Source organism: Manduca sexta, chromosome 10, assembly GCF_014839805.1.
Source record: "Manduca sexta isolate Smith_Timp_Sample1 chromosome 10, JHU_Msex_v1.0, whole genome shotgun sequence".
In the NCBI taxonomy this organism is placed as follows: domain Eukaryota; kingdom Metazoa; phylum Arthropoda; class Insecta; order Lepidoptera; family Sphingidae; genus Manduca; species Manduca sexta.
This window is the reverse complement of record NC_051124.1, coordinates 2,620,933-2,648,432: the sequence shown is the minus strand read 5'-3', so window position 1 is coordinate 2,648,432 and position 27,500 is coordinate 2,620,933. Positions and strand designations below refer to the sequence as shown.

General features: G+C 34.7%; 1 protein-coding gene across 5 annotated transcripts in view; it reads left to right on the top strand.

The window, feature by feature from the left end:
* Positions 1-27,500, top strand: part of LOC115443872 (NPC intracellular cholesterol transporter 1) — a 75,177-nt gene that overhangs the window by 7,878 nt on the left and 39,799 nt on the right. For all 5 annotated transcript variants that reach the window (XM_030169457.2, XM_030169459.2, XM_030169460.2 and 2 more), the window contains exon 2: positions 9,422-9,544. In XM_030169457.2, coding sequence (XP_030025317.1) covers positions 9,422-9,544 — 123 coding nt within the window. The remainder of the gene's footprint in view (positions 1-9,421; positions 9,545-27,500) is intronic.

Genomic DNA, 27,500 nt, shown 5'->3' with positions numbered 1-27,500 from the left:
GATGGGATAGAATTACACTCCAATCAGATTCTAGGCAAGTGCCTGATGATTTAGGTGTTTTTGTTGTAGCTGATGGTGTACTTAAGCCATTCCTTGTGCTGCTTGGGCAGAAATATACAAAACACTGGTCCCTGTTGAATTTTTTTTACAAATATTTCGCTTATGAAGAACCTTAAGAAGTTTTATTTCCCTGCCCGAGTAAATGAAATCACAAATAGGCTTTACAAATCGTTCTTGGCATTTCTATTGTAATGAAAGCGTAACAAGAAAATATAACTTGTTGCGATTTTGAAGAGGCTCCGGGTAGTTTGGCTGATGACTCAGCTAAACCGGAAACTCCTGATTTGTTGCGAAGCCCTGCTTTCAAAGTTGAATGTACGGTCCGAAATGAACTTTAAAACTAATGGAATAAAGTTCAAATTGTTTTTGGCAGAGCGAAACCCCCTCGTCTATTATGAGTCTTTTACGATTAAAGATGTAACAGGCAAATTTATACTTTACGCTAATTCAATTAAAGTTTGTATTACCGGATCGCAAATTTAATCGCTATGGCTCGTGGGGTATGGATAAGTACAATAGTTATTGTTTCTCTTTGTTTTATTATAAGCGGAAAAAGTATGATTGTTTTAAAAAAATCCAGATAAATAACATTTATTTATGATCTGTATTTTAAAGTATTTTTACTTTTTTTGTGGCCATTACAACAAAGATAATATTGAAAATGAATATAAATGCTCGCTGTGATTTGAGACTCGTGGTTACTAGTTATTTATTTTATTCAATTAAGTGATATAATAGAAAGATTTTAATAAAGCGGATGTATACAGCGACACGGGCATGGAATTACGACCAAGCTTTTCAAAAAAAAAACTAAGTGACATGAGCCATTCATTCGTATATAGTAAAACTGACTGTAAGTCGTAATACGACCAAAAAATTTCAAATAAACGTAGCGTGGTCTTGCTCCTAATATTTTAGACAAAATGTTAAGGGCGTACCTCGAGGAAACGGCCTTGAGTATTTGTTGCATACATTTACAGCGCACGAGTAACAGGCAGGAATATGCAAAGATTTACGAATGGCTTTTATAAAAAACAAATTCAGGTCTTTTTGAAAATGTTATCTTCCAAAATGTTCCTTGCTAAATTCTCTGTTAATAGTGTTGGTTGCAAATTAATTTGACGTGTACTTTAGAAGATACACAGAATCAGGTATTTAAGTGCCATTTTCGTTACGAAATTATTGGATCAATATCAACATTATAAAAAAAATAAACAACCGAAGTAAACATAACGTATTGTAGAAATATTTTGTTGTTTTTTTCCTCTATACTATAAATACATACCGACCAAAACCCTTCAGTTGCATGTACGTAGTTACCTTGATGGATTCAAAATAATATAGACCTGAATTTTTTACGATAATGTCAGTACAGTGCCGTGAGCAGGTTACTGGCCAGACATCTGGTTTGTTTATGTAAGTGGAAGCCTCCCCGGGGTGGGTGATATATCGATCCACGTCTAGCACTCGGCTGGATGGCCGGGCGCACGCGAGCCGCGCCGCGCCGCGCCGAGCCCACACTCATTTGATAAAGTGATTTTAAACTATAGTAACTTTGGATTTAGGAGTATTATCCTACTAAAATGATGTTCATGTGAAGATAGTATGTTGGAACTAAAAGCGTCTGCTGAATGGATTTGGATGAAATTAACACATATCTGTAGAATAAGTCCTTTATAAAATTATAATGTATTTTTTAGGCCGGAAGTACAAAGTGGGACCTTTGTTCGTTCGAAAAGGAGGTTTTTTTGCAATCAGAGCCTACTAGGGTATTCCCTACATTATATGCTGCAGTAAATATTACAAAAACAAAGTTTTTCTGAGAACACTGCATTAAAATTGGTTAAGAAATGGGACAGTAATTTGTATTTAATTATTACTATGTGCAGCGGACGCGTAATAGGTTTATTAATCGCACGCATACGATGACGTCACGTATTGCAATTTTTTCTCGTTCCATGACATTGTCTCTTCAACGGAAATTCAAAGGTTTATCATTTGTTGAATTTTTATCGGAATTCAATAATTCTTTCTGTGTCGGTATGAATGAGAGGTAGTTTTTTATAAAAGCAGAGAATAAATATGAGTCTGATACCCTATGAAAGTTGGTGACTACAAGACATTTTTTTTAATTGAGACAAAAATTCTAAACACATACTTCAGTGAGTTGAGTTTTAGTGAGTTAATCATATTCTTTCTTTGATTTGCCGCTATACGGATAAACATTAATCTGTGTTTTAATTACTCGTTGGTGTAATTTTATTCACGTTCGGTAATTTGAGAGGCAGAAACAAAAACACTGGTTAGGTTAGTTATTGATAATAATTATTAAAGCACATCTATTAGGAAAACACGCCTGGTACTTTACTGTTTAACCATTTCAAAGATCAATCATCGAAATCCCTACAGGTATTTATTAAATTCGTTTGGCACTAAGATAATTGCACGTGCAACATTTAAAGTACAATAAAATCTGCAAAATCTTAATTAATTCTTACTTAGAGGCGAAATAAACAAATACCTCCGCAGTGTCTATTGAAAGAGAGTATAAGATATTCATTTTAAGATTGCATCCGATCGACCATAAACAAGGGTTGTGCGCACGGGCATATTGGAGCCAATGTATCGTGAACGTCTTGGCTAAACGATTGGCCCTTTGGACCCAATTCTAGTAAATTTCTGACTCCGATGTAAGGATTGCGTATACCAGATAAGGTTGCAATGCGTAAACAAGTGATCCAAGTGTCAGAAACAACGGTTGACTCATGAGTCATGCTGTCGACGAGGTATTGTACGATTGTTGATTTATAGTATCGTACGATTCTGACGTAAGCATATAAGAGAGAAGTTTCATGAAAATACAGATGTATATGTTTATATTTAACGAGTCACTTAATGTATGCAGTAATTGTATAGTAATAACCGTTTGTAAATTCCGTTGTGCAGCTGTTTGTTATCCGAAAATAAATAAATATATAGGTAGGTTATTCAATTAAATAAAACAACTAAAAGCATTCCGTAACTAAATCTAAAGAAAACCAGTACAAAAAGATAACAAAATATAAAACAAACCAGATATTTAGCTAAAATCGATGATGACATCATAAGAATTGAATCTGATATAACGGAGGCTCCTGTTTATTTAAGTACAAGACAGTTTCGTTTGAAATGATGTATAAAGCACGTATTTGTTAGAAACAGTTGAACTTCAATACATTTGTTTCGTAGTCTGTGTAAGAGTGCGTCTGGTTATAGTATACTATAGTCAATGCACTATAGATTAATCTGTGCGCGAGCGCTATTGTAATACGATTTAAAGCCGTGAGCATTTGAGATTTGAGACCAAATAAAATATTATGGTGAACGCAGACACCAAAAACAATTCTAAGATCATAATGCTATTACTCTTTATGTGCGAACCAAAGGTTCAATTCGTTATAAAGAAAAAAACATGAGACAAATATTTATACTATAATTGTACATAATATTTTCGTAAACAAAGGATTTAATCCGACGTCACCTTATCTGCCGTCAGTACAAAGGGCAAAAGCTAATTGTTATAAAGATATAGAAAATTGTGGCGGATTGTGATTACACCGATGCCGATGATTCATAGATTACCTTCTATTGTTTGATGAGATGCACAAGCCTACGTTTCATCCCGGAAGGGGTACAACTATTAAAACCAAATTCGCCGGATTTTAACATGTTTTAGGGTGATGACCTATACAATATAATGTACATATGTATATTGCATACAAATTCCGATTCCGCGAACTAGTTTTCATTATATTTTTATTAATATCATATTAATAATATGTAACTATTCTAACATTGAAAACATAGTTTATCGTTTTCCGATAGTTTGCCTAATTGCAAGTCGCTGAATAAGCGTGACATTGTTTTTTTATATCGTTTGATTCACCGCGTGATATGAGGAAAATTCCACACAAATATTCACTTATTGTTATGCTGGCATATCTGTTATCTCTCTCAATGTTCGAACAGGTAGACTTGGACAAAGCAATTTCTATGAGAGTGATTTGTCAGAATGAATCACCACTACTCATGGTTAAGGCTTCCTAGGCTCCGGGCGTTGTGTATCTATCTAGATTTAGCTATTCTATAAAAAAGGAACGCTAGTTTAATTCTGAAGACAGTTGTAGGACTACACACTGTTTCGACAAAACAGAAGTGTTCAAGGGCCTTATTTTCTATGACAGTGTAAGTTGTAACACGTCCGTGTTATCTTCGTGAAATTAGCTTGGAATGGTATTCTGTATGACAGTTTTATAGTCTTAAACGCGACGTGCGTTACTTGCTTGTTATGCACTGACAAAATAGTGGCATAGAGAAAAAGGCCCTAATTCTTTTCAGGTGCAATGCAGTTATTTCGATGAATAGACAAAAAGGGTATAGAATATTTCCCATGACGTGAAAACTAATTTGCTTTTTACAAAATTACAGTAATATTGTTATGCTGCAGATGTTGATGCGCTAAACTGTAGAACTTCTTTGATTACGTTGAAGATATAGATACTCTGTTAAAGAAATAATTGTTAAAACATGTATACACTGGTTTGTTATAATGTTTTTGACCTTGTATCGAAATCGGCGTAATCGTCGGGTCCTTGAACAGAAACGTTGGGCGTGCTAATGACTCGCCACTAAACGCTAATCGTAGACCTGAGATCAATAAAACGCCGCCGTTTTGTTGGCTTCACTTGTACTGCACGCTTTAGGTATTATGTGTATCTAGAAGTACAGGGTCGTTGTTGAAGGCATGGACACTTCTCTTGTTTAGAAGTAGGATTGTAAAGTTTTAGTCATGAACTGTCGTATTTGCAGCTCTATTTGGTTGATTTTAAACTTCGTGTTAAATATTTGAATGCAAGAAATATTTTTCATGATGCATTTTTATTGTCACAACTTCTTATGGAAGTGGCTAACGCGTTAAGGCCACAGGAATTGTTCGGAATTTCCATATCCCGTTTATCAATTCCAGTATTTATTTAGACATTGAAAAAAAAATATGATTAAATTATTCCATCTATTATGTTACAACTTTACGGGTTTTCCATAACAATATGATAAGCGTTCAGGAAAATCTGTTGTTAACGTTCGGCCTCTGTGATTTAAGATATTAAATTTACTCAGCTAACGTATATTGAAGTGCTAGTAATGGTAAAATAATTTGGAAATTGGATAGTCACTTAAATATATTAGTCGTATAACTTTTAGGTCACAACACTTGCACCCACTTGGGAGGACAGGTAGGGAAGTAATTGTATGCTCAATTTGTGACATTTTATAAGGTTTTCTAATATAGGTTATCACCGACTTGGGGGAATGAATACCGTGCCCTATCGCTGGCTCACGAAACGGCTTCTATTTTATATTCATAAAGTAGGTCGATGACATCGATTGCAGTCATTCATCAGTTACGCTTTGAATTTATTTGTAACGACTTTTTGATGGAATCAATTCTATAAAAGCCTATATTTTTATTCTTGTTAATTTCGCCGAAATAGAAAGAAGGCCTTTTTTAAACATGTATAATATACGTGTTCCCTCCTTCCTATAACTTGGACTTCTTCTTGCTGAGCCTGAAGAAGCAATTATGCAGGCCGACATTACTGTGCCGACCATCCAGGGATGCCTGTATCTTGCCGTTGGGCACTTTTCCTAGGGTTTCTAGGGTTTCACTACGCTTAAAATCTGGTGCAGTAAAGCCACTTTGCCAAGCCACGATAAAAAAAATATAAAGGTTTAACAACAATTTTTGAAACGAAAGTAAATTACATTGTCCAGTACTATATTTAATTTTTGCAATTTTTAAAATTAACACAAATGCTATTTTTAGTGTTGCGGTTTTGGTTCATTCACCCGAGTCACAAAATACTGCGGATAGGTTTGTCTTGAACGTTTCGGATGTCTGTTTTATTGTTTGGATAATGTATATTTTATTGCGATTCGATTGAGAATCGATAAAGAAGATTCAAACTCCTTTTCTTGTTTGTGGAATAATTGATGGGAAATGTAAAACACAGGTGTGATGTTTGTGTGATTTTCTAATATAATTCTTTGTCCTCCTAAGCCTAAAATCCGTAATATCCTTATTGCTAAATTGTTATATTAACCTTAACCTTAATGTTAACATAATATATAAAAGACATTTGACTCTTATTTCCTCTGTTACTGGAAGTATTTCAAAAAGATTTTTGATCCTTTATAAATTTCTTTAATCAGTAAATGGTAAACATGTTGGATCTACTCATAGGATTTTTAAAATTTTTTCGTTAATCAAAATCTATTGATCATGGAATATTTTTCTAGATTTTAATAAACTCTAGAATAATTTATAGCTGACAATAGATCATCATGACCGTTAACCTTGTATTTACGTCAACCATCAAATTAAACTGCGCTCAACGTTTCTCTAAACACTTATGAAATTCAATTTAATAATATAAAAAAACAATCTAGCTGTTTGATAGTCAATATCATGTATATTTCGGTTACTGGATAGTAAAATATCTAATTATACTCACAATTTTCCACCACAAATACATACACTTTAAATGTGTTGTGAAGTAATTTTGTAGTCTGAATGAAAATACTAAGTTTGGGTTTTGGTATAGCGTTTTGTTACGGACGCTATTTTTAGATCCAAATATTTTAAAAGATAAAGATGAGGCACATCATCATTCTGATAACGACAGAATCTGCCGTGATTGTTTTGAAACATAAAGACAAGACATTTCTCTTGTTTTGAGTATGAATTTAATTGAAGCTAATACCATCGAAGGACTTGTAGTGTATCAGTTTGGGTTGTTTACTGTGGTTATAAGTTAATATAATTTTTGTTTGACAAATTATGCAGTAATTCGTTATACTTTACGCTGGGATGCACTCTTAAAAATGATTTCCTTTTATGAATATTACGTAAGTTAATTTGTATTAGCTTTTTGTTGCGAGGTTGCATTGTTTTATATGTAGTTTTGTTCATTACATTGTTATTATCGGCTTCCATAGTACACTGCAGACTACATATCATCTTTTTTGTTTATAAATATTATACCTACGATAGCATTATCTTTTGTCTTATTAATTCGTATGATGGCGGCGGTCGTTGACCTCTCATTTATCTACCCTCGGATGTGACCCTTCGAAAAGCTTTTCGTACAAATTATATTGCTGAAATCGTTCAAGCGTGGTATCCAGTAAGATTTCGTTCGTATTGCGAGCCGAAGCAATAAATTCCCGTTCATCTCTAGCATTCAAATATAAATATAAATGCAAAGCGTGCTTGGTTTTGGGTTTCATCAGATTTATTTATTTTATGTCTGATTTCTTTATTTAATTTTAAGTGTCTTACAACTTTGAATAGTTTTTCGAGAACTTAGTGTCTTGTTTGTTTGAATTTAAAAAGTCACGTTATAAGTCAATTGTGTAACCACGCGCAGCATCCAAATGAGATGAGCTTCAATTTACCTTAATGTATACGTTGTTGTCAATATCACTGTAACGGGTTCACTCCTGTTTGTAAATCGGTGGCCCAATTCGTCGCCATTTGTTGAATAAATTTCTACCACACGTCTGCATCCGTCGCATATTGTTTATCGCATCCGTTTGATATTCCATCTTAATGTTTATGTTGCAAAGTTTATTTTTCTTCGTTTATGGTGAACGATTTGCGTATGGCTAGATCGATTCTGAATTCAATTGTTGATTTATGCGCATAATGGACGCTTTCATACGTATAACAAGTTGTTTTCTGTTTGTCCTTTGTACAAGAAAAAAATTATAAACCGTTTTTGGAAAGACAATATTTTTATGTATCTGTGTGGAGGTTTAGTGTTCCTTTTTTTTCTAGTAATAAAACAGATTTTAGTGTATTTTGATCTTAAAATGATTATTTAATGTGATTTTGATAAAACCTTTTATATTGTCACCTTTGAAAATCTAATTTGTTTTACATACGTATTTATAATGTGTAATGTAGAAAAATGATTCGAGTTGAACAAAATAAGGTTAACGGGCAATAATTGAGATAATGCCTCAGATTACATTTGAGATTAGAGATGTTTGATAATTTCTAGTCACGTTTACACTTTAAACAAAGAATGTCTGGTAATATATTTTTGCTGATTCCGGCCTCTTAATTAATGCCAAAGAGAGGTTTTATGTTCTCTCTTGGCTGTTATATTATACTGAATATTAGGTATCTTAGGTTTTATAACCCATCAATAATCGTAATTATTCACTTAAATTTGAACTTTAAAAAGGACAGTGTAATGTCAACTTTTTAAAAATCGATTGGTTAGTTGGTAGTTTACGTTCAATAAAAAAATGTACAATACGAGTAAACGCTGTTCTTAGTATATCAATACCTGTTAAGATGCTTATATATAACCATTTAATAAACTAAACAGGTAGGTATTATAACTTTTATGAATATGAGGAAGGATTCGATTTGCGATACCTCTGTTCTGGGGTGACGGACTTGGTGTAGTATAGATGTTGTCAAACAACTTGATCCTGTAAGTGGAGGCTGAGCTAAGGGGCGAAAGATGCCTGATATACCGTGGGCCCCATACGGCATTATTATTACTATTAGATAAGCGTCCCGTTCCTCGCATTATAATTTTGTTTTAAAAGTTCACGTAATGATTTATAATTTTTGAGAAAGATACGATAAAATCTGCAAAATAGTTAAATTTCAATGTCTATCATTCGCGTAAATATAAGAAATGGTTATATTTTTACGTACTTACAAATTACAATTGTATTGCCTTTTCATAGCATTTTTAACTCCGAACAACTCGCACACGATTATTACAGAAATAGCCATTTATAAAACAGATGATTAATGATTATATAATCTAAATTCTTGATAATACGAAATTAATAGCTCTGTATTTTTGTTATTGAACGTACCATATACGAATTATTGAAATGCAAGCTGCTTCAGTGAAGGTATTTAGTGCGATTTAATTTAAATCCAATGCGTGCACGTGTTACAAGACATATTTGTTTCAGCGATGAAAACAATAAGTAGAAACAGATATCGTTTATTATGATATTGTATCAGCTTGGAATTTGTGCCCGATATGGAGATAGGCTCGCCCCATAATCACATCATAAGACGAAACACAGACGAAAAGTTGGTGCTTTGGTTACATCTCTGTCTACCACTTCGGGGATAGGGGCTTGATGTGCATGCATAGTGCACTATAATACATAGTGATTACATTGAAATCAAACGAAATTAAATTTCATTTTAATTTCATCGTTAGACTCGAACACAATAGTTTGATGACGTAAATAATATAAATAATGATCTTGCTTTTGTTCTCAGATACCGTCAGCATCGGCGGAAGGTCACTGCGTGTGGTACGGTGTGTGTACCAACGCCACAGAATCCAAGCAGCTCAACTGTTACTATGATGGACCGGCGTTACCCGTTGAGGATGCGGCGAAGGTAAGTCTTTACTTCTATCACTTTATCCACACTTACAGTATTACCCAATGTAAATTACTTAATGTCGCAATCATGCCGATATACTGAAGATATACCAGATAGAGTCAATCCGTTTAGACTTTATTTAAACACGTTTTGATCGTGAGATTAATACGGGAATGTAGTCTTACCGTACAAATTGTTGAGATGGTATCTCCTATTTTACAAGGATGGGACGATGAACTTTTTCTTTAACATCGTGGTGGCAGATTGTTTAAATCTTTCTATTTTATCCATCACCGTAGGTTGCCTTATTAACATATATAAGTCGAATATTAATACATTAAGGGTATATATCCAGACCCCTACATTTGCAATAGTATTAACCTAAAAACCAATAAGTGGTTTTCGCGGTTAGCAGAAATCCGAATAATAAAAATGACGGATAACACCCAAGCGTTATTGGTTACAAGGAAAGCCTTTAGGAATGCAATAAACTTGATGGCGTTTGGGCTGGAACTAGCGAGTTCACAATGTAATTTAAATAATGACGTCCATTCCCTTGCGTCGTGATTCTTGGAAACGTATACTGTGATGCAATGAAACATTATCCCTTTGTACTTTAACTGTGGCAATTTCTCAATGCAGGCAGGTTGGTTTCTTGGATATTGATAATCATAGCGTAACTAGAGAGATGGGTTTTGTCCTAAATGCTATAGAGATTTGAATATTATAGTAAAAGCTTTATGACTCTTGCAAAGAAAGAAAAGGTTCGCATGATTGATTAATATATCTTTGGTATTAAATAGTGAATCACATTTGGCAAAAATGACAACATTTTCATTGTTGCTTATGAGTCTGGTTATGACAAAATGGAGGTCCGGTGTTCGAATCTCGGGTCGGGCTTAAAATATTGTAACTGGCTTGTTCTCTCTTAAAAACTACTCAGTCGCAACTCAGAGTCAGAAAGCTGGCGGTGTGATACCCTCGTACCTCGGAAAACAGGTAAAGTCATTGGTCCTACACCTGATCTCTCTTCGGTCGTGTCGGGTTGCCGTCTCACTAGACTATGTTAGTAAAGAAACAGAGTGCATCTCTGTACTGCGCGTACTCTTGTGCACTGGTTGATCTCCGTTAAGATTGGTCGCCGAGCCTGAATTCGGCTAGGCAGGGTTCATTGTGACCACCTAACTCATTTATATAAACGGCTGTGACTGAAATTTTCTTTAAGGTACGCTATTACGTAACACGGTGATGTAATAAACTATTTCCGCACCATTACCGGTTGTCAAAGTGTCACCCGCGGCACCATCAATTCTTGCAACGCTGAAGGGCGAGGAGTGACACACTGAACTGGGTCACCGAGGAAGCGCCTTGTCGCAACTGGTCGGCGCTTTCACGTCATCAAAGTCCTAGTTCGTGCCGAACTTGACCCGGACGTGGCCCGTTCGTGCATCCATCAGGTGCAATTGCAACCTCGATTAGGTTATTTTTATGTAGGAATGTTCTGATTTAGTATAGTTCCAACTTGATGACGTCAGTCGTTCGTGTTTAATATTACTGGTTTATGGTATCATTTGAATGTATGGAATTTGAATTTGTTTATATAATTATAATTTTTTATGAATAGTTTCATGGTGTTGTGATTGATTAGTATATGTGTTTCGGGTTCGATCCTCGCATGAAGAGTCAAGACGCAATATCTATAGAAATAAGACATGAAAACCATTATTTATATTACCAACAATTTAAGACATTTATCTTAGCAGAATTATCTTATGTTTCATATATCATACAGGCTAAGTATTAAACTTTCGGATGTATGTATTATGGACTTAACCTAAGTGTATTGATCCGGTTGAGCCCTCAGTCGTGTTAGTCCTTATTGGCTATGTTGTCCGATTTTTATACCCATATAGTAACTTCCCTGGCCATTAATATCGGCACACAGCACAATGTTTGTAAACATTTATTGCTATTGAAAAGAGTATCACAACAAATATGTTGTTTATAAATTAAATTGTGCGCCAAACAAATCTGCTTGTTTGTTTGTTCCGTTTTTAGTACGCAAACCACTGCAGCGGGGTGAATGGGACGTGTAACGTTAGAGGACGTTTGTTCCAAATATAGCGCTAGACCTACACAACGTTAGTGTAAATAAAACTGCGGCTATTAATGTCTAGTGGACGCCGTCACACGTCTATCCCGATGCATACATTTTTAGTGGGGAAAATTTTAATAATTCAATCTGGTATTTAGTGGACGGCCACCTTTAATAATTGTTCATTATAAAACTGCTTATGGGTTTGTTCTCTGTTTGAAATTAATATAAATTCGCTAACGGGTAGCAACAGATGAGACCATGTTTATAAGGTAAAATATTCCTTAGCATTTCGCGAGCAAATTGCAGTTAGCAACCAGCGATATCTTATTAATCGTACCAATATTTGACCCAATATTGTTGGGCTATCTCCAGTTGACGCGGGTTTGACAATAAGCAGTTTGCGACAATGTTGCTATCGTTAATTTTGCCTTTTGTATGAATGTTAGTTAAGGTCATCTTGGACGCATGTTGTGATTACATAATATTTTGTTAAGAGGAGGTTTGGAATGGACATGAAATTATTTCTCACCCTTGTGGGTTTAAGGCTGTCTAACGGCAAAAATTATAATGATAAATTAGTTTTCCTTGAGACTCGCCGAGCTTCACTGCTATAAAATGCGTGCCACTGCTGATCCTGGCTTACAGGAGTTGTAGTGGTGGGTGTGAGGGCGGGAAAGTCTTAAATAAACGATGTCTACGGATTGATCGTGAAAATAGACCAATCAGAATGACAATGTTTGACAATTGGTGTGGTTAACTACATAGGTATAATTTTGATTGCTTTGTTATTGATTAGGATCATTTTCAGATTTCGGTCGTACGAAGGTATTGCTCAAAAGTATAAAATAATTATACAGTGTCAATTTGCGATTGTATTACTAAAGGAACAACATATTTATCATCTTGAAAATAACACTTTACAATAAGTTACTTGGACTGTAGATGTGAAATATAAAAAATGTGAGTTTCGAACAAAATAAATATCAGTGACAAATAATTTTAATTTTACATGACCTACTTACTATCACTACTACTACGCTAAGGGAATTCGTCGTAGCAGCAACATCACACTTTTTCAGAAATGCGCAAACGTCATATTCGCACTAAACTACAATATGAAAAGAAAATATATGATAAATAAAATCGAGATTTTTTTAATATATATTCGTTATACTTGGATGATTTTTGGCACAAGCTAGCAGAGGTAACGACGAGTTTGTGGTTTTATTTATTAACGCAATGTCAAAATGCCCTGTAGTAGTATGCCTAGTATTTATACTGCAGAATAGGGACAACCGATGCTTTTACAATATTTATAAAAAAAAGCGATGTTACCACCACCTAGTTAAATAATGTTTTACCGTGATAATATGTAAATTTCAGAATGCGTGCGACGCTGTTTCCACGGTTACAAGTTAAAATAACACGTTTCGTTAATATTTACTTATAAAAAAAAAAAACCCTACAGCGGATTTGCCATATAACCAGGCTCATTTGCATACATTTATATTCTGACGTCAATGCTAGAACGCCCTTAATTATATCGATTAGTATACACTCTACATGTATCTGGCCTGGCCTTTGTATAGCGTATGTATATTGCTGTTATATGGGCGGAGTATGATGGTATACTGCTGCCCTTATTCCGATCCAACCGAAATGTGTGATATTGTTTCGCGGAACAAATTATTTCAGGCATGGTTTATGACCTCGTAAAAGGAGGAGCGAGGAGGTCGCTGGATGCGAACCGCTTCCAATAGGGTGTTCTGTAAATTTTTGAGGGAGGCCCATGTTCAGCAGTGGACTTCCTGAGGCTGAAGATGATATTGTTTTATGGTTTATATCTCTGTCTGTTTGACGAAAATCCTGTGCGAATCAAATTTTTCGTAAAACCCTAACTTGACCTGGTGATCGTACCTTCAACTCCGCTTCTTAGTCTCATATCAGGCGATACCATTACAAGGGGGTTCATTCTGTATCACAGTTTTGATAGCACATGTCTGTACAAATCATGTTAGTACATTATCATACAATAAAATGTGTTAAATAAATGTTATTTTGTTAGTTTATGTTATGGTTTGTTAATTAATGTTTAAACAATACATCTATGAAACCCTATGTGGTGGGTATTTCCTGTTTCATTTATTAAGCGTTATGATATATCTGTGGTCTAGTGTATTCAAATTAGGAATTTGTAAGGATATTGGTAGTGTGACGACAATGGACTTAAAACGTTTACTAAATGTGGTTCTATGTTTTGAAACCACGCGGATTGATGTCCATTTTCTGTAATCTTAACGGTTTGTTTTTGTTTACGCTGACAACGTGTGAATGACGTGGGTGGGATCGTTTCCTGCTGCGATTAATCTAACTTGTTATACTGTTTTATATCATTATTATAAAGTATTTTTTTACGTTAATCACATGTTCGGATTTAAACTTTTAACTTTACTTGTCAATGAATATAAATAATCGGTATATTATTAATTAATACTAAATAATGTTTCATCACTTCCTTCCCTATTTATACTTTGGTACGTCTATATTAAAAGAAGTCGTATAAGGGGAGTGTAAATATTGATTATCTTGTGAACGGCCTCTGTGGCATGGCGTGTCGGTCGAGTGGTCCACGGAGATATAGGGCGCTGATTGATGCTAACTGTTCTTTGTTAAAAGAGAACTGCTGAACGAAACGCGATTTCAATGGACGATGATTAATTTCAGTAGAATCTATTATTTGGTATTAAAAAAACAATTTAAAAGATTTACCCCCTCATTCATAGACGTTATTTATCTAAGCTCTATCTTTGCTGTGATAACAAGTCTGTTTCTTAGTGCTGACGACATGGCAGGCTTTCACATGCGTAGACATAGGGCCGTTGTGATTGGCTATTATTGAGATATAACTTGAATCTAGTTGGCTGTCAGATAAACGAAGCTGCGAAACAGACTTGTTATCACAGCAATACTTCGTCCTTAGATAAATAACGTCTATGAATAAGGGGTTACTGTATAATATAAGGGGCAAACAGCTCTTACACATTTCTATGTTTTATAATAATTTTATGAACCGCGAAAATTAGGTAGGCCCCGCAAGCAGAAGCAAGCCACCTCTCTCTCGCCCTTTCCTCGGATCGTCTGTTTATACAATGCATGTGTGACGTCATTCAACAAACAACGCCAATCCAATTAGCTAATTTCAACAAACAACTCCAATAGGTAACTACCGGCCAATATCAAAAATAAATCCATGAGGATAACTCATCTGTCAGCCTGACAAACATTTTATTCTGATTGTTTCATTTTCCTGTTGATCCTTAAATTAGGTTTATTGTTACGGACGCTAGGTAATATGATCATAGAGTATTATCCTTATTAACTGAAATAATCAAATATTGTACTGAAATATTAAAAATTATATATTTTTTAATTTTATCGCGGTTTAAATATCTTAGTTTTCTTCCGTGTATGACCATGAAGGCTGCAAAGTCTTTGAAACGTCGGGATAAAACTAATTTTAATGTCTAACATTCGCGTAAACATAAGACATCATTGTATTGAAACAATCAATGTACTGTGTAAACAGATCAAGGCCTTTATAGATTCCAAAACAATCAAAAGTATAAAAAGAAATGCTTTACAGAAGTGTAATGTAGATTTATAATTTAATTATTGTAGCAACGCGGGTAGATTCACATTGTTCCGCCCCACTAATTATAAGATAGTGCTCAGTTTAGTTTGCGAATAAACGGCTTTAATACTCGAAGCTTGAGCGTTATTTTCCCCACACGCATACAGTTCAAGAAATTAATATACAAATAATTAAAAAAATACTTTAATGTTACATAATCATTTCACAAGGTGTGTATGTGTTATTGGGCGAAGGTCTACTGATAAATTCTGTTAATTATGCAGGAATGTAACGAATGATTCCGTTTCGATGTAGTTCATTGACTGTTTCGGGTAATAGTGGAATATTTGTATCAACGTCGGAAACATCTGGAATGTCTTCGGCTAAATTGTACTATTTAATTCTATCTAAAGATCTTTAAGCCCAGCACGTTCTGTTATCTTGAAATATCGGTGTATAAATAAGTATATAATTCATTATTTGTATAATACTCCGGCATTTCTTCATATTACGAAGCTAAAATAACTCGAGAGTTTCTGTTAGAAAATACATAAGGGTTTATAGAACTTTCTTTGAAGATTTTATGCTAAATATAGCCACGTTCAGCTTCGTATCAAGTCAATATTATATCCTTCGACACTTAATAAGGTATCTTTGCGTGTGGATATCATTATTATTGGCCGTCAGTGTCGGCGCGTTGAGTCAGGTACGTGATGCATGACGTCACTCGTGTAATATCAGCCGGTCCATGCGAATGAGTTGGCGTGCAAACAGCTCTTATTTCATATTAGCAGAAAACATGAGGTGGTTTTGATTATGAAAATAGTTACATTTTCCTTTTTGTTCTAGCCGTATAGAAGTTTAGAAGTAGACTATAGCTATGTTGCTTTCTATTAATGAAACAATTTATAGAATTGTGCCAGTTGTTCCGGAGTTTACCTCCTACATCCAATATTTTACACTCGACGTCTCTGTAGTATTAATAACTAATTGCCTCGACGGCATAGTTATATTGCGCACATGGTACGAATATCGCTGTCTCGGGTTCAAGTCTTTCATCGGGCAAAGTGTTATTGGGTTTTTGTGCCCAGTATCAGCCCGGAATCAGCAATACATTCGCCCCTATACGTGAGACGTAACATAGCTGGTTAGTGGGTGTGTTGCATCTATGTCTACCCCTGTAAAGGGAAAAGGCGTGATGTTATGTAATATCTATGTTGATATGTAACATTAATATAGGTATGTAAGTATATCATAACAGACTGTGTTCATCGGTAAAAGTGTTTTCTTTTTGCACGAATGAGATTTGAATGGAAATATTCCATCTATTGAAACATTTATTTTAATTATAATACTCGCTTTACAGTATTAATATAATCACTTTGGTCCCAACGGTTAATGTCCATAATAATTAGTCTCTTTTATTGTGTATAAAATGCGTAGGCGAAATCAGTTCCTTCAACTTGGCAATGAATGAAGTATGGCGAGATCTCGCGGAGTCATTAAAGTACAACGTCTTCAATCTAGGTTAGGCATCCATCTTTGTTTGATATGATTGAGAGCGGTACGAGTGATAAGCGGACAGGTAAATTATAGAAACAATGCTATATATTTGTTTTCAAATGTAGATTTTTGTATGGTACAGTTGTTTAACATTTAGCGTGTTGAAGCTATTCTATGTGTTGTAATTTATTTAGATTCGGATGTCTTCTACAGTGCTATAATAATTAGCAAATTATTAACGTTTTTTCATTAGTCAAGTGTAATGCATTTTTTTTGCTTTAAATAACGAGACGAGCTTACCTTTCGCCTGATGGTAAGTGATACGACCGCCCATAAACAGAAAAAACACCATCCAACACCTTAAATTACAAAGTTGGTTGATATTTCTCGGCGCTCGCCATTCTGAGACATGAGATGATAAGTCTTATTATGTTCAGTATTTACACTGGCTACAATATTCTTCAAACCGGAACACAACAATAATTACACACTGCTGCTTGGCGGCAGAAATAGACATCGCGCTGGTACCGACCCAGACGGACTCACATATGAGAGACCAACCACCAGTAATTTGCATTGAAACGTAAGGTTTCATGTTTATTTGTGAATTCATAATAACGTATCATTAATAAGGAAAGGTGAGGGCTTCAAACCAGTTGTTTTTATATAGTACAAAATAACATCACGAAAACAATTTGTTTGACCAAGAGATAAGTTTTATTGCAGTTGCAATGAACCGATTTGAATTAATTGAAGCGGTGCTTGGCCTTACTCGCAGTTTTAATAATATTACGTTGTTTTAAATCAACTGTGATGGAGAGCGATCTTCGGGTCAAATAAATTGTTTGTGTAATTTTTATTAGCATAAAAGGTGTTTAATTAGCGATGTCTCAAAGTCCTCTTCTTCCATCGTTTGAACTGCTGGTACGCAATGAAAATTATAATTTAAGTGTATATTAATTCATTTCTAGTCCGTCGCCTTATAAGTATTAGGGTTAGTTAAGTTCTAATTATATTGTAAATACTTATAATTAACAAATAGATATAGTATCGTTTTGCTCTCACTTTTGCATTGTACCCATAAACATCTTTTCTTTATTTTGATTTTGTTTTTATTTTAGCTGGTAAAAAGTAATACCAAGTCATTTTGCGAATTATTCGCCAATAATCTAATAAAGGCATAAAGGAACTCGTGTGCTTATTATTTCTAGTCTCGCGTGGTCGTTCATTTAAAGTCAGCCGGTAGCGATCGCGCCATGTCAGCGGCTCGCAAAACTTGTTTTTCTTGTTATAACTCGTTCTGTATAGACTTTTTGCTTACACTAAATTAGTTGAATCTGTTTCCTAGTGCATACATCATATTTTTATAATATGCACATTTTATAGCATGAGTTGAATATATTTACTGTGGTATTGACAGATTTATGACTACGACCTAGGAATGTCAATAAATATTTCACATTTCGTTCATACTGTGTTTAGAACCTGCAAAAGAATTAAATGTTTACGCTATTTGGCTTTAATTTACACAATTTTATGTAAACGCAAATGCACGCGTGCAGTGTATATATCTTATTTGGATTTATTCTTTCACGTTTTGAAACGTCTCTTGCGTCGATAGGATGACAACCTTGTCTTATTGTTTGCTCTTAATTATTATTATTAATGGATATGTTATTGGGTTCGTTATCTTAGAAGAATGAGTAATTAATGTTTCGTTGAGTCATTCTCATTTGCTCAACATTTTATCAAGAAAATTTTAAAGGTAAAATTTGAATACAGAGAAAGCAAATGTTTGTTCCAATTCGCAAATATTTGTTAGGGATTCGGATGTTGGTACGTATTCTCATGAATGATATGATAAAAAAGAATATCTTAGCGTGAGGTCTGGTCTTTTCGTATATGTTTGGTGTATACAATATGTTCGACATTATATAATTTGTTAACATGTTGTATGGTTATGTTTGAAAAACTTTAATAAAGGATCAAATATGTTTCACCCTAGACGTTTCGTATGGCGTCATACAATATTCTCATAATAATATTGTAATAAATTCCGCGTTGCTATTATTTGGTAGTGGCTTTCAATCGACGCCATTGTGTTTGATGTTATTTTCTAGGTTATCATTTATTATGGCGACTGTGTGTTTGCAATTAAGTATGAATGACTTTTATTTATAGCTTTCTTGGGTAATGAACGGGCATAATTAGTAGGTGAATTGACCTCAGGTGTAAATAATTACTTGAGTTATATATCAATTAGGATCGTAATGCAATCTTCGTGGCATTTAAAGGCCTCAAATGTAATCAATGTTCTAGACAAATAATCTGCCTGGGATTCGGCCAGGATAGAAAGTATAGGAATAATGATCAATATTCACTAAACTGAAAAAGTAAAATAATTAAAAATAAAGGCAAAATTAAAGGTTGGTTTATTAAAAATATTTTGCTCGCGTCTCAGTAGCAAAATAAAATTAATTGGGCATTTCTAGCTGACAATAGTGAATGAATATTAGTAACAAATTAATTCATTTGACTTGGATATTTCAGTTTAGACTAAAAAAAATTGTAATGAACCCTTTTGTTAAAAACTATAAATCAACACACAAACACGCCGACGTGCGTCTACGCCGCGTAGTAAGGAATCCCCTGTTTTGGTTTGAACTTGAATTCTGCCGAAACACCGCGACGCGGGCTTGCTGCCAGAATATTTCTAAAGCGCAACAATATAAAATAAACCTTGCAATATTAATAATAAGGTTGAGAATCATCGAATTTTATGTTTTAAACTATAGTTTTAATATCGACTGTGTTTATCGCACAGTAAACAAAGCGATGAAGTCAGCTTCCTTATTTTGGGGCTTGAATCAGGTGTTAGCGAAATGCTAAACCGTGGTTAGGCTAGGCACGGTCATAATATGAGTCACCTGTTATGTGTCATTTATTTGTTCTAATTATTATGCATTAATGTAATCGACAGACTTGTTAAATGGCAAGTGGTAAATATTTTTTTCCGACTTACTTCATGTATCGTTATAGTATGACCAAATTACACAATATCATCATAAATTGTAGCCTATGTATTATTTTGATGTATAACCAATATTACTGTAAGGTTTTATCCAAATCCGTTCAGTAGTTTTTTCGTGAAAGAGGAACAAAAATACATCCATCCTAACAAACTTTCGCATTCATAATATTAGTAGTTATGGAGTGCAGAATAAATTGTGTTTTAACCCACCACTGTAAACTGATAAGCGACTGCAGGCAACCCTTTGAAAGGCGACATTAGTTGGCATGAAATAGGGTCTAATTTTGGACAGCCGGACATTACATGGGTTGAATAGTCCAATGACATTAAGGAGATTCGGACAATAATCACGCATAACGCATGACCCGTATGTGTGCGGAGGAATCCAAAAGTCTCTCGTCTGTTTTTATTGCCTTAGTAGGTAAACCAGCAAGCATTCCTCCTGATGGTAAACATTCGTCATGGACTTTGCTATGCCATAGACACAGCCAAGCCGTTGTCTACCGGGCGTTTAGATCGATTAGTTCTCTTGACGCCTCGTTTAAGGGACAAGTCATTCACTCGGGGAACACCGATGAATTGAGTTCGTTCCAAAGTTGAATCATTAAATGTCTAACCAACAGGAAACTAAGAACAGTGAAGGTCTTTACCAGTAGCGAAGCGTCCATACAATCCGATTCCATTCGGCTTCACATTTATTTTGTAGTTATCATTATTTTTATTGTTATTTGTTTTCTTTTTTGTAACTGAGATTTCGAACTAGAGTCTGACAAATCTAATTATTGTTACTGGTTTGTAAAGGATACGCGATACAAGTTCTAAACTTAGTGCGCATCTTAACGCAGTTGTAGTAACCCACATAATGTAAGCTATGATTTGTAAATAAATAAATAAATAAATTTACGTTTGTCTTAGTTTTTGTTTTCTGCTACATGCCGCGATATGTTAAATAAGGCCTTCTTTTTGCTCGGGTCTTTGGTGGAGGCGAACCTGGCAACCGCCCGGGCTCTCGCGCTTACAGAGGCCTCGCGCGGTGCCTGGCAGGACCTTTTTTTACGTACTTACCGACAAAACTGTTAAAACAGGGGAATGTTTTTTTACTCTGCCCGGGGCCTCGCGTCTGTTTCTTTTTGCTTTCGCCTGGGGCTTCGCATCGTTTAGGGCCGCCACTGCGGGTAACCTTTAGTAAAATTTCACACTTCGCCACTGGTATTTACCTCCAACTTTCAGGCAGGCAGTACGTCAGGCTCAGAACGTTTAATATAGACTAATATAACATACTTGTACCGTTTTAGCTATCGTTATTCAGTAATTCTATTGTGCTTTCTCTATCACTCATATATAAATAGATGCAATCAGCTGAGCGTGGTTCGCTCTCTATTTATAGTGGACGTGACAGCTGTCTGTACGGATGCAAAGCATACGCACTACGGTACACACCACTGACGTACAAACATGATGTTTCTCTTTACGTTTCATTATCACTGTCGCGGTATGATAGTGTTAATGATTGAGTTTGGCTGTTCATCGAATTAATATAATTATGAATTGATTTCGCAAGCTGTTGATGTCCATTCTTAGCTTAAAATGTAGTCTATGCATATGGCTGCCTATTAGTGAAAGAAGTTTTTGAATAAGAGCGTTAGTTTCAGAGATAACTGCGTTTAAAAACACTCTTCGGTATTAATAGCACGCATACAGATAACATAACTTTTTAATGTTATAGGAGTAGTGACTACATTTCCATATAATTTCATCACAAAACATTGTGAAAAAGTCTGTATGCCTATGAAGTTCTCTATAGGAATTATGAAGGTATGTGAAGTCTACAAATCCACACTAGGCCGGCGTGGTGGACTAACGCCTAATCCCTCTCAGTAGAGGGGGCCCGTGCCCAGCAATGGGACAGTATATTATACAGGGCTGATATATATTATAACTAAAAATACCATTTACATAGTTCGTTATTAGACGAGACCATGGAACGAATTCAATGTTTCAAACTAAGGTTTGTTCGTCGAAATGGCAGACATCCATCACCGCATCACGGCTCATAAACGCTCTGATATTTAAACCGTTGGTGTATATAAAGGTGAATTTTTACTGCGTTACTATCGTATTGACGCGGGCAGCCTACATTCAGAGATACGCTCGAGTGAAAGTCTCGTACATTTCTCTTTATTGTAATATGAATCTTATGTGATAAATTATAGGTTACTTTCACGATTGACACGTTATAACTCTATAGTTACTAACGATATATTGACTCGTAAATTTACATTTAATACGTTATTAGCTTTATAAACTGTATTAATATTCTCATCACGTTTTAGATTCCTTGCAATGTATCCCTCGGGATTTCATAATTTACTCATTGGAAGCCTCGCTTACGGTATCTAGTAAGTACTTTGGAAATAAGTCGCCTTTGTTTCATATCGCTTCTTTGGTTCTAACGGCATAGTACTTGCGTTGTAAACTGTCGATTTTCTGGATTGGCTTCTTAGTTCGGGCAACTTTATTTTTTATTGAAAAGGATGTGCTCGCAGGTAGAAATTGATGTTGATGTGGCGATAAATTCAGCTCCATTACACAATAGGTTCGATATAAGCTCGAAAAATGTGGATCTTCTCGTTAAGTCTCTGCCTACCCCTTCAATGATATAGTACGTGTGTAGCACGTTCCTTTGTTACGTAACATCTTCGCCGCATTGTTCTCGAATTGTCAGCTTAATGGATTTAATTGAAACAATGTAGTTGTGGCGGTCGTATTAAATTGTCTTTAAATGGTTCCGCGACATCATAGAGTAATACAGTATCACTTGGCGACAGCTAAACTACAATAGTGAACCGCATTAGAGACTTTCCCGCCCTCACACCCACCACTACAACTCTTGTAAACCAGGATAAGCAGTGGCACGAATTTTGTGACACCGAGCGCCGAACTTCGGCGAGTTGCAACAAAATTAATGAAATATTAACTGTTCACTACTCTCCATAGCAAAGCGGGAGACAAAATAATGTACTAAGAATGTATTTTATCCTCAAGTACAGAGACGTTTACAACTAGATAAGCCAACAAAGCACCACGAATAAAAATAAAACAAACTGTACTATCACATGAGCTGTTAGATTTGATTACAACAGACATGGTAAAAACGGCGGAAACCACGCAAATTTCGTCTAGACTTTACAAGGTATGTAGTATGTAGTGTATGTAGTACACCGCATGTTAGAGAAATCAGTGGGGACGGGGTTAAAAAAAAATATATTGATGATTATATATTTTTCTTTACAACTCGATGTGTCCATTCCTTACACCACTGTAAAGGAGTTGCGAATGATCTCTCGTCAGGTACCCACAGTTATACAATAAACAGTTCTTAATGAGATGCAAAATCAATATTATAGTCGGACGCGGAACTAAAATGACAAAATAAAAAAATAATAAATGTTTTAAATAGGCCCGTTTCCGTCAATGTTATTGGCGTTTTTCGACTTATTTATGCGGAGATTTCCGATAGAATTTATTTAATGAATATTATATTTGTATAACCAGAACATGTGTTTAGGCATATAGACAGCATGAAACAGGAAATATTTACTTTTAAACATTCACAGTAATTTTAATGAAAAGCTTTTAAAGCGAAAAAGATGATTTATATAAAAAATTTCAGCTTCGCACAGGTTTGCTTTTACGTAAAGCGGGTATGAAAAAAGTTCTGTTCGTTTACCCCCACATCCGCTTTTATAATGAGGGGTGTGAGCTATATTTAGCGCAGATCTCCCGAGTACGCACTAACGAGGTTTGAACATCAGCGCACATTCAACATCGCGCCGCGTAGCATCATCACTACATAGTATAAAACAAAGTCGCTTTCTCTGTCCCTATGTCCCTTTGTATGCTTAAATCTTTAAAACTACGCAACGGATTTTGATGCGTTTTTTTTTAATAGATAGAGTGATTCAAGAGGAAGATTTATATGTATAATAACATCCATTAAATAGTGGAGAAATACTGTTATACCCGTGCGAAGCCAGAGCGGGCCGCTATGTTTTTATATACAACGTTCACAGTTTTTCTGTAGTGTATTTGGTATCAGCGTTGCACCCGTGTGAAGCCGGGGCGGGTCGCTAGTTGTGAATAAAATATGTATACCGGGACCTACTGTTTGCCTAGCTGTGCGTGCCTGGTGTTTGTGCGTTAGGCTTTATGCTCCAGTTATAGTGCGTGATATCTAGGTTAGTGCTCACTGAGCCGTCTCGCAGCGCTGAACGCATTTTTCCTATGCATTACAAGTAGAGGGATGCAAAGCTATTGTTGACCACGGCTTTGTTCATTGTAGGTTGTTTTATGTTCTGTTGGGTGTATTTTAAACAAACCTTTTTTATTTAATGTTACATTTATGACTATATGTTCTTTATGTTATTTATCATTAAAACTCGTCTTTTTCTCTACATTTATGACTAGAAATAAAAAAACACGATTTATTTTTTATTACATAATGTATAAATTGCAGGCGATTATTACGAAAATTCGGAAATTGAGTACTTTAGACAGCTGGCCGTTATAGTGTGGCGTGACCCTAAGTCAAATAATTTGAAGTATACTTCATCTCAAGGAATACCGACTATGGTAACTATGTTGTCAGTTTATGATTATATTAAAATATTAAACACAGCTTCCTATGACGTACGCGTTCGTTATTTGTAGTTTGGCGCAGTTTTGGGTTTATTTAATTTAACGTAATAAGTTATTTTATGAATTTACCACAGACTATAAATAAACACTAGCAAGTGCATGATTTGCACATAGGTGTAGATTGAATATTAATGGCATGTTAGAATGCTTCGTAATATCTGTCTGTGGTTTCGTAATCATCTCTAATATCAAGGCATAGAGTCTATATTTGAAAGAGCCTGTTATAATTACGATGTCAATAATATCGAGTATCGATAGAAAATCACTAATCATTAGCTATTGAATATCTACTTTAACCTGTTATGACGTTCATGACTTTAATTCACCTTCGTGTATAAGAGTATGAAAAATTATTATAATAAATGTAATATCTTTTTGTTATATCACTTCTTTTGTTGAAAATCAAATTTATGTTAAGCTTATTCGACAATGGATTAGTGCTTCATATCCTTTGATTGACATTGCGTCTAGCTTCGTGCGCGTGCGCAAATTGTGGTAACTATTAGTGGCAGTTCAGATAGGCGTAATTGTAATTTATAAAATACTCAGATTAAGTAGGAATTCTGCGATTCTATCAGACTGCTAGACAATAAAATATTTTATCTAATTAATCTAATCTGGGTTTTGTTTTTATAATTCTTAAACTTATAATTAAGATAAGACAATGATTAATAACTTTTTCTTGAAAAGGGATTATAAGAAAATACCAATATCGGATATATGAAGTCATGTATCGGTAAATCCAAAGTTTTCAAACATACGAAAAAAAATTGTTTCCCCAAGACACCTGATGGTGAGTGCAGTGGGGTCCAACAGAATGTCGACTGACGAGAGATGATTACCCCTCGACAGTCGAAACAATTATGCCGGCCTGTTGGAATCGGTTATACACAGGTTGATCCTGGAATGCGACACCTACGTGGACCACTATGGCGGGTTTTAACACCTTGTGTACGGTGGTCGCTATTCTCCTTAAACAGTGTTCTGTGATTACCTTCATTCGCCATTCGGAGTATAAACAACGCGTAATATCAATAATGACCGTGAAATTATTGCCGAACTATAACGTTTACAGAACATGACAAACAATAGTAATAAGTAAATATAACGTGCAAGAGTTATAGCAAACCTAATATTGCTATGTATCGTGAAATTTTATTTTAAACGGCATCCAAGCTCGGACTCTATTCGAATCTATGTCTGAACTATAAATTTATTGGTTTGTACTATGTATTAGAGTACGATGGGACTGTCATACGCTACGCTTAAATGTTCCTAAATTAAGAAAAAAAGAAAAAAATGATTTCTTCCCCGTTGAAAAATATTATGCATTAACATGTAGAGACGGTTGTAAAACTGAGCTAGGTTTATATAGTATATGGTTCAATGGTGATATTATTTTCAAAGTAAAGAAACACATTGCTTTTGTCTTATACCTAAATGTCCATGTATTATTCCAATATCTGAACAAGCAATTTTGAAACATCCATCATAATATCGCGGTAGCTGTTGGTTTTGAAAATAAATATTAGTATTTGCATCTATATTGAGCGCATTTTATTATGGTAAGGTTGTTCGATATAGTTAATAGTGAAATAGAATTGTGCAGTCTAAATATAAATTGATAATACCTAGTATGATAATAGTAAGTGGATTCAGGATTTCGTCCCGTAGCTATTTATAAAATTACATAAAAATGGACCTTACTTCCTCGATGGGAGTAGTTATTTTAATTAAAATTACGTAAAATTTTATCAGAAATAGAACACTACATGAGCTAATTAATTTTATATATTTTTTACGTTCCTTATCCGACACCAAGTTCATAAGTTTACCTTAAAATTTACGTCTTTCATATATCATTTAGTTTTCACAGTATACTGCCAAAATATAAGCATATATTGCAGAGCTCCTACTATTATTTGCTTAGAAAAACAATAAAGATTGTGCGCAGTTGCAATACCAATACCGTCGTGGTCTAGTAGAGTTAACATAACACATATATTACTAGCATAATATAGTACATACATACGTATACGTTACATTGTTTACGTTTAGAAACTTTGAGTTATTATGTGCTATAATAATGCAGTTCGAGCAATGTTAACCGGTCATGAGAAGTGGCACCTTCATCATTATTTTTAGTATTACGTCGACGCAAACTTTGTTAGGTAGGTTATGATTTATTTTCTATATGGTACAGATTATGCTATCGATGAGTTAATGAAAATCTTTCTCTATACGAGCCGAATATGTACACGATATTTTGTGTGCATATTTTCTATGTATAGCTAGCCTTTGCGCTTTTAGTTCGAGAACTTGGATAAGCCGTTGGTCGATTTACTTGTAGGAATAAAACATAGTAAATTTTTTTTTGTTTTTTTTTTTTTTTTTATAAAGCCAACTTTTTATCTCTATGTTAAAGACTTCGAAAGAGCATAAAATATTTAACTGTTTTCAATGTCTACATCCATTACTGACTTATCATATGGTGTTATAAAATTAAAAATACGTCAAAGTACCCACTCACCCGTGGAACACAACAAGAATATTTAAGTCCCTCCCTCAAGCATATGGCCTTGAGCATTCGTTCCATACATATTTCCGTACATATACAGCGGAAATACAAATCACCGCTTTAAAAATCGATCATAGGTTTTTTTTTTAATTTTAAGGTACCAAAATGTACATTATTAAATTGTCTATCTCATACAGTTGGTTGCAAATTAATATGATGTGTACTTTGAATGCTTAAACAATTTAATTGGCATTTTTATGAATTTATTTATGAATCAATATTCCCATAATAAAACATTACAAATAACCAAAGTAAGAATAACATATTGTACAAATAATTTAATTTAATTTTTATAAATCTTGAATAATTTTTTAAAATACGGTGAGCGCGCAGTTTTGCTGAAGGCACCGGTTTACATGAATACGTGATGAGTTTACACCCATCGTAAATCCGATAAAACGCCATCCCATGGTGCACGTAATCCCAGTAAAC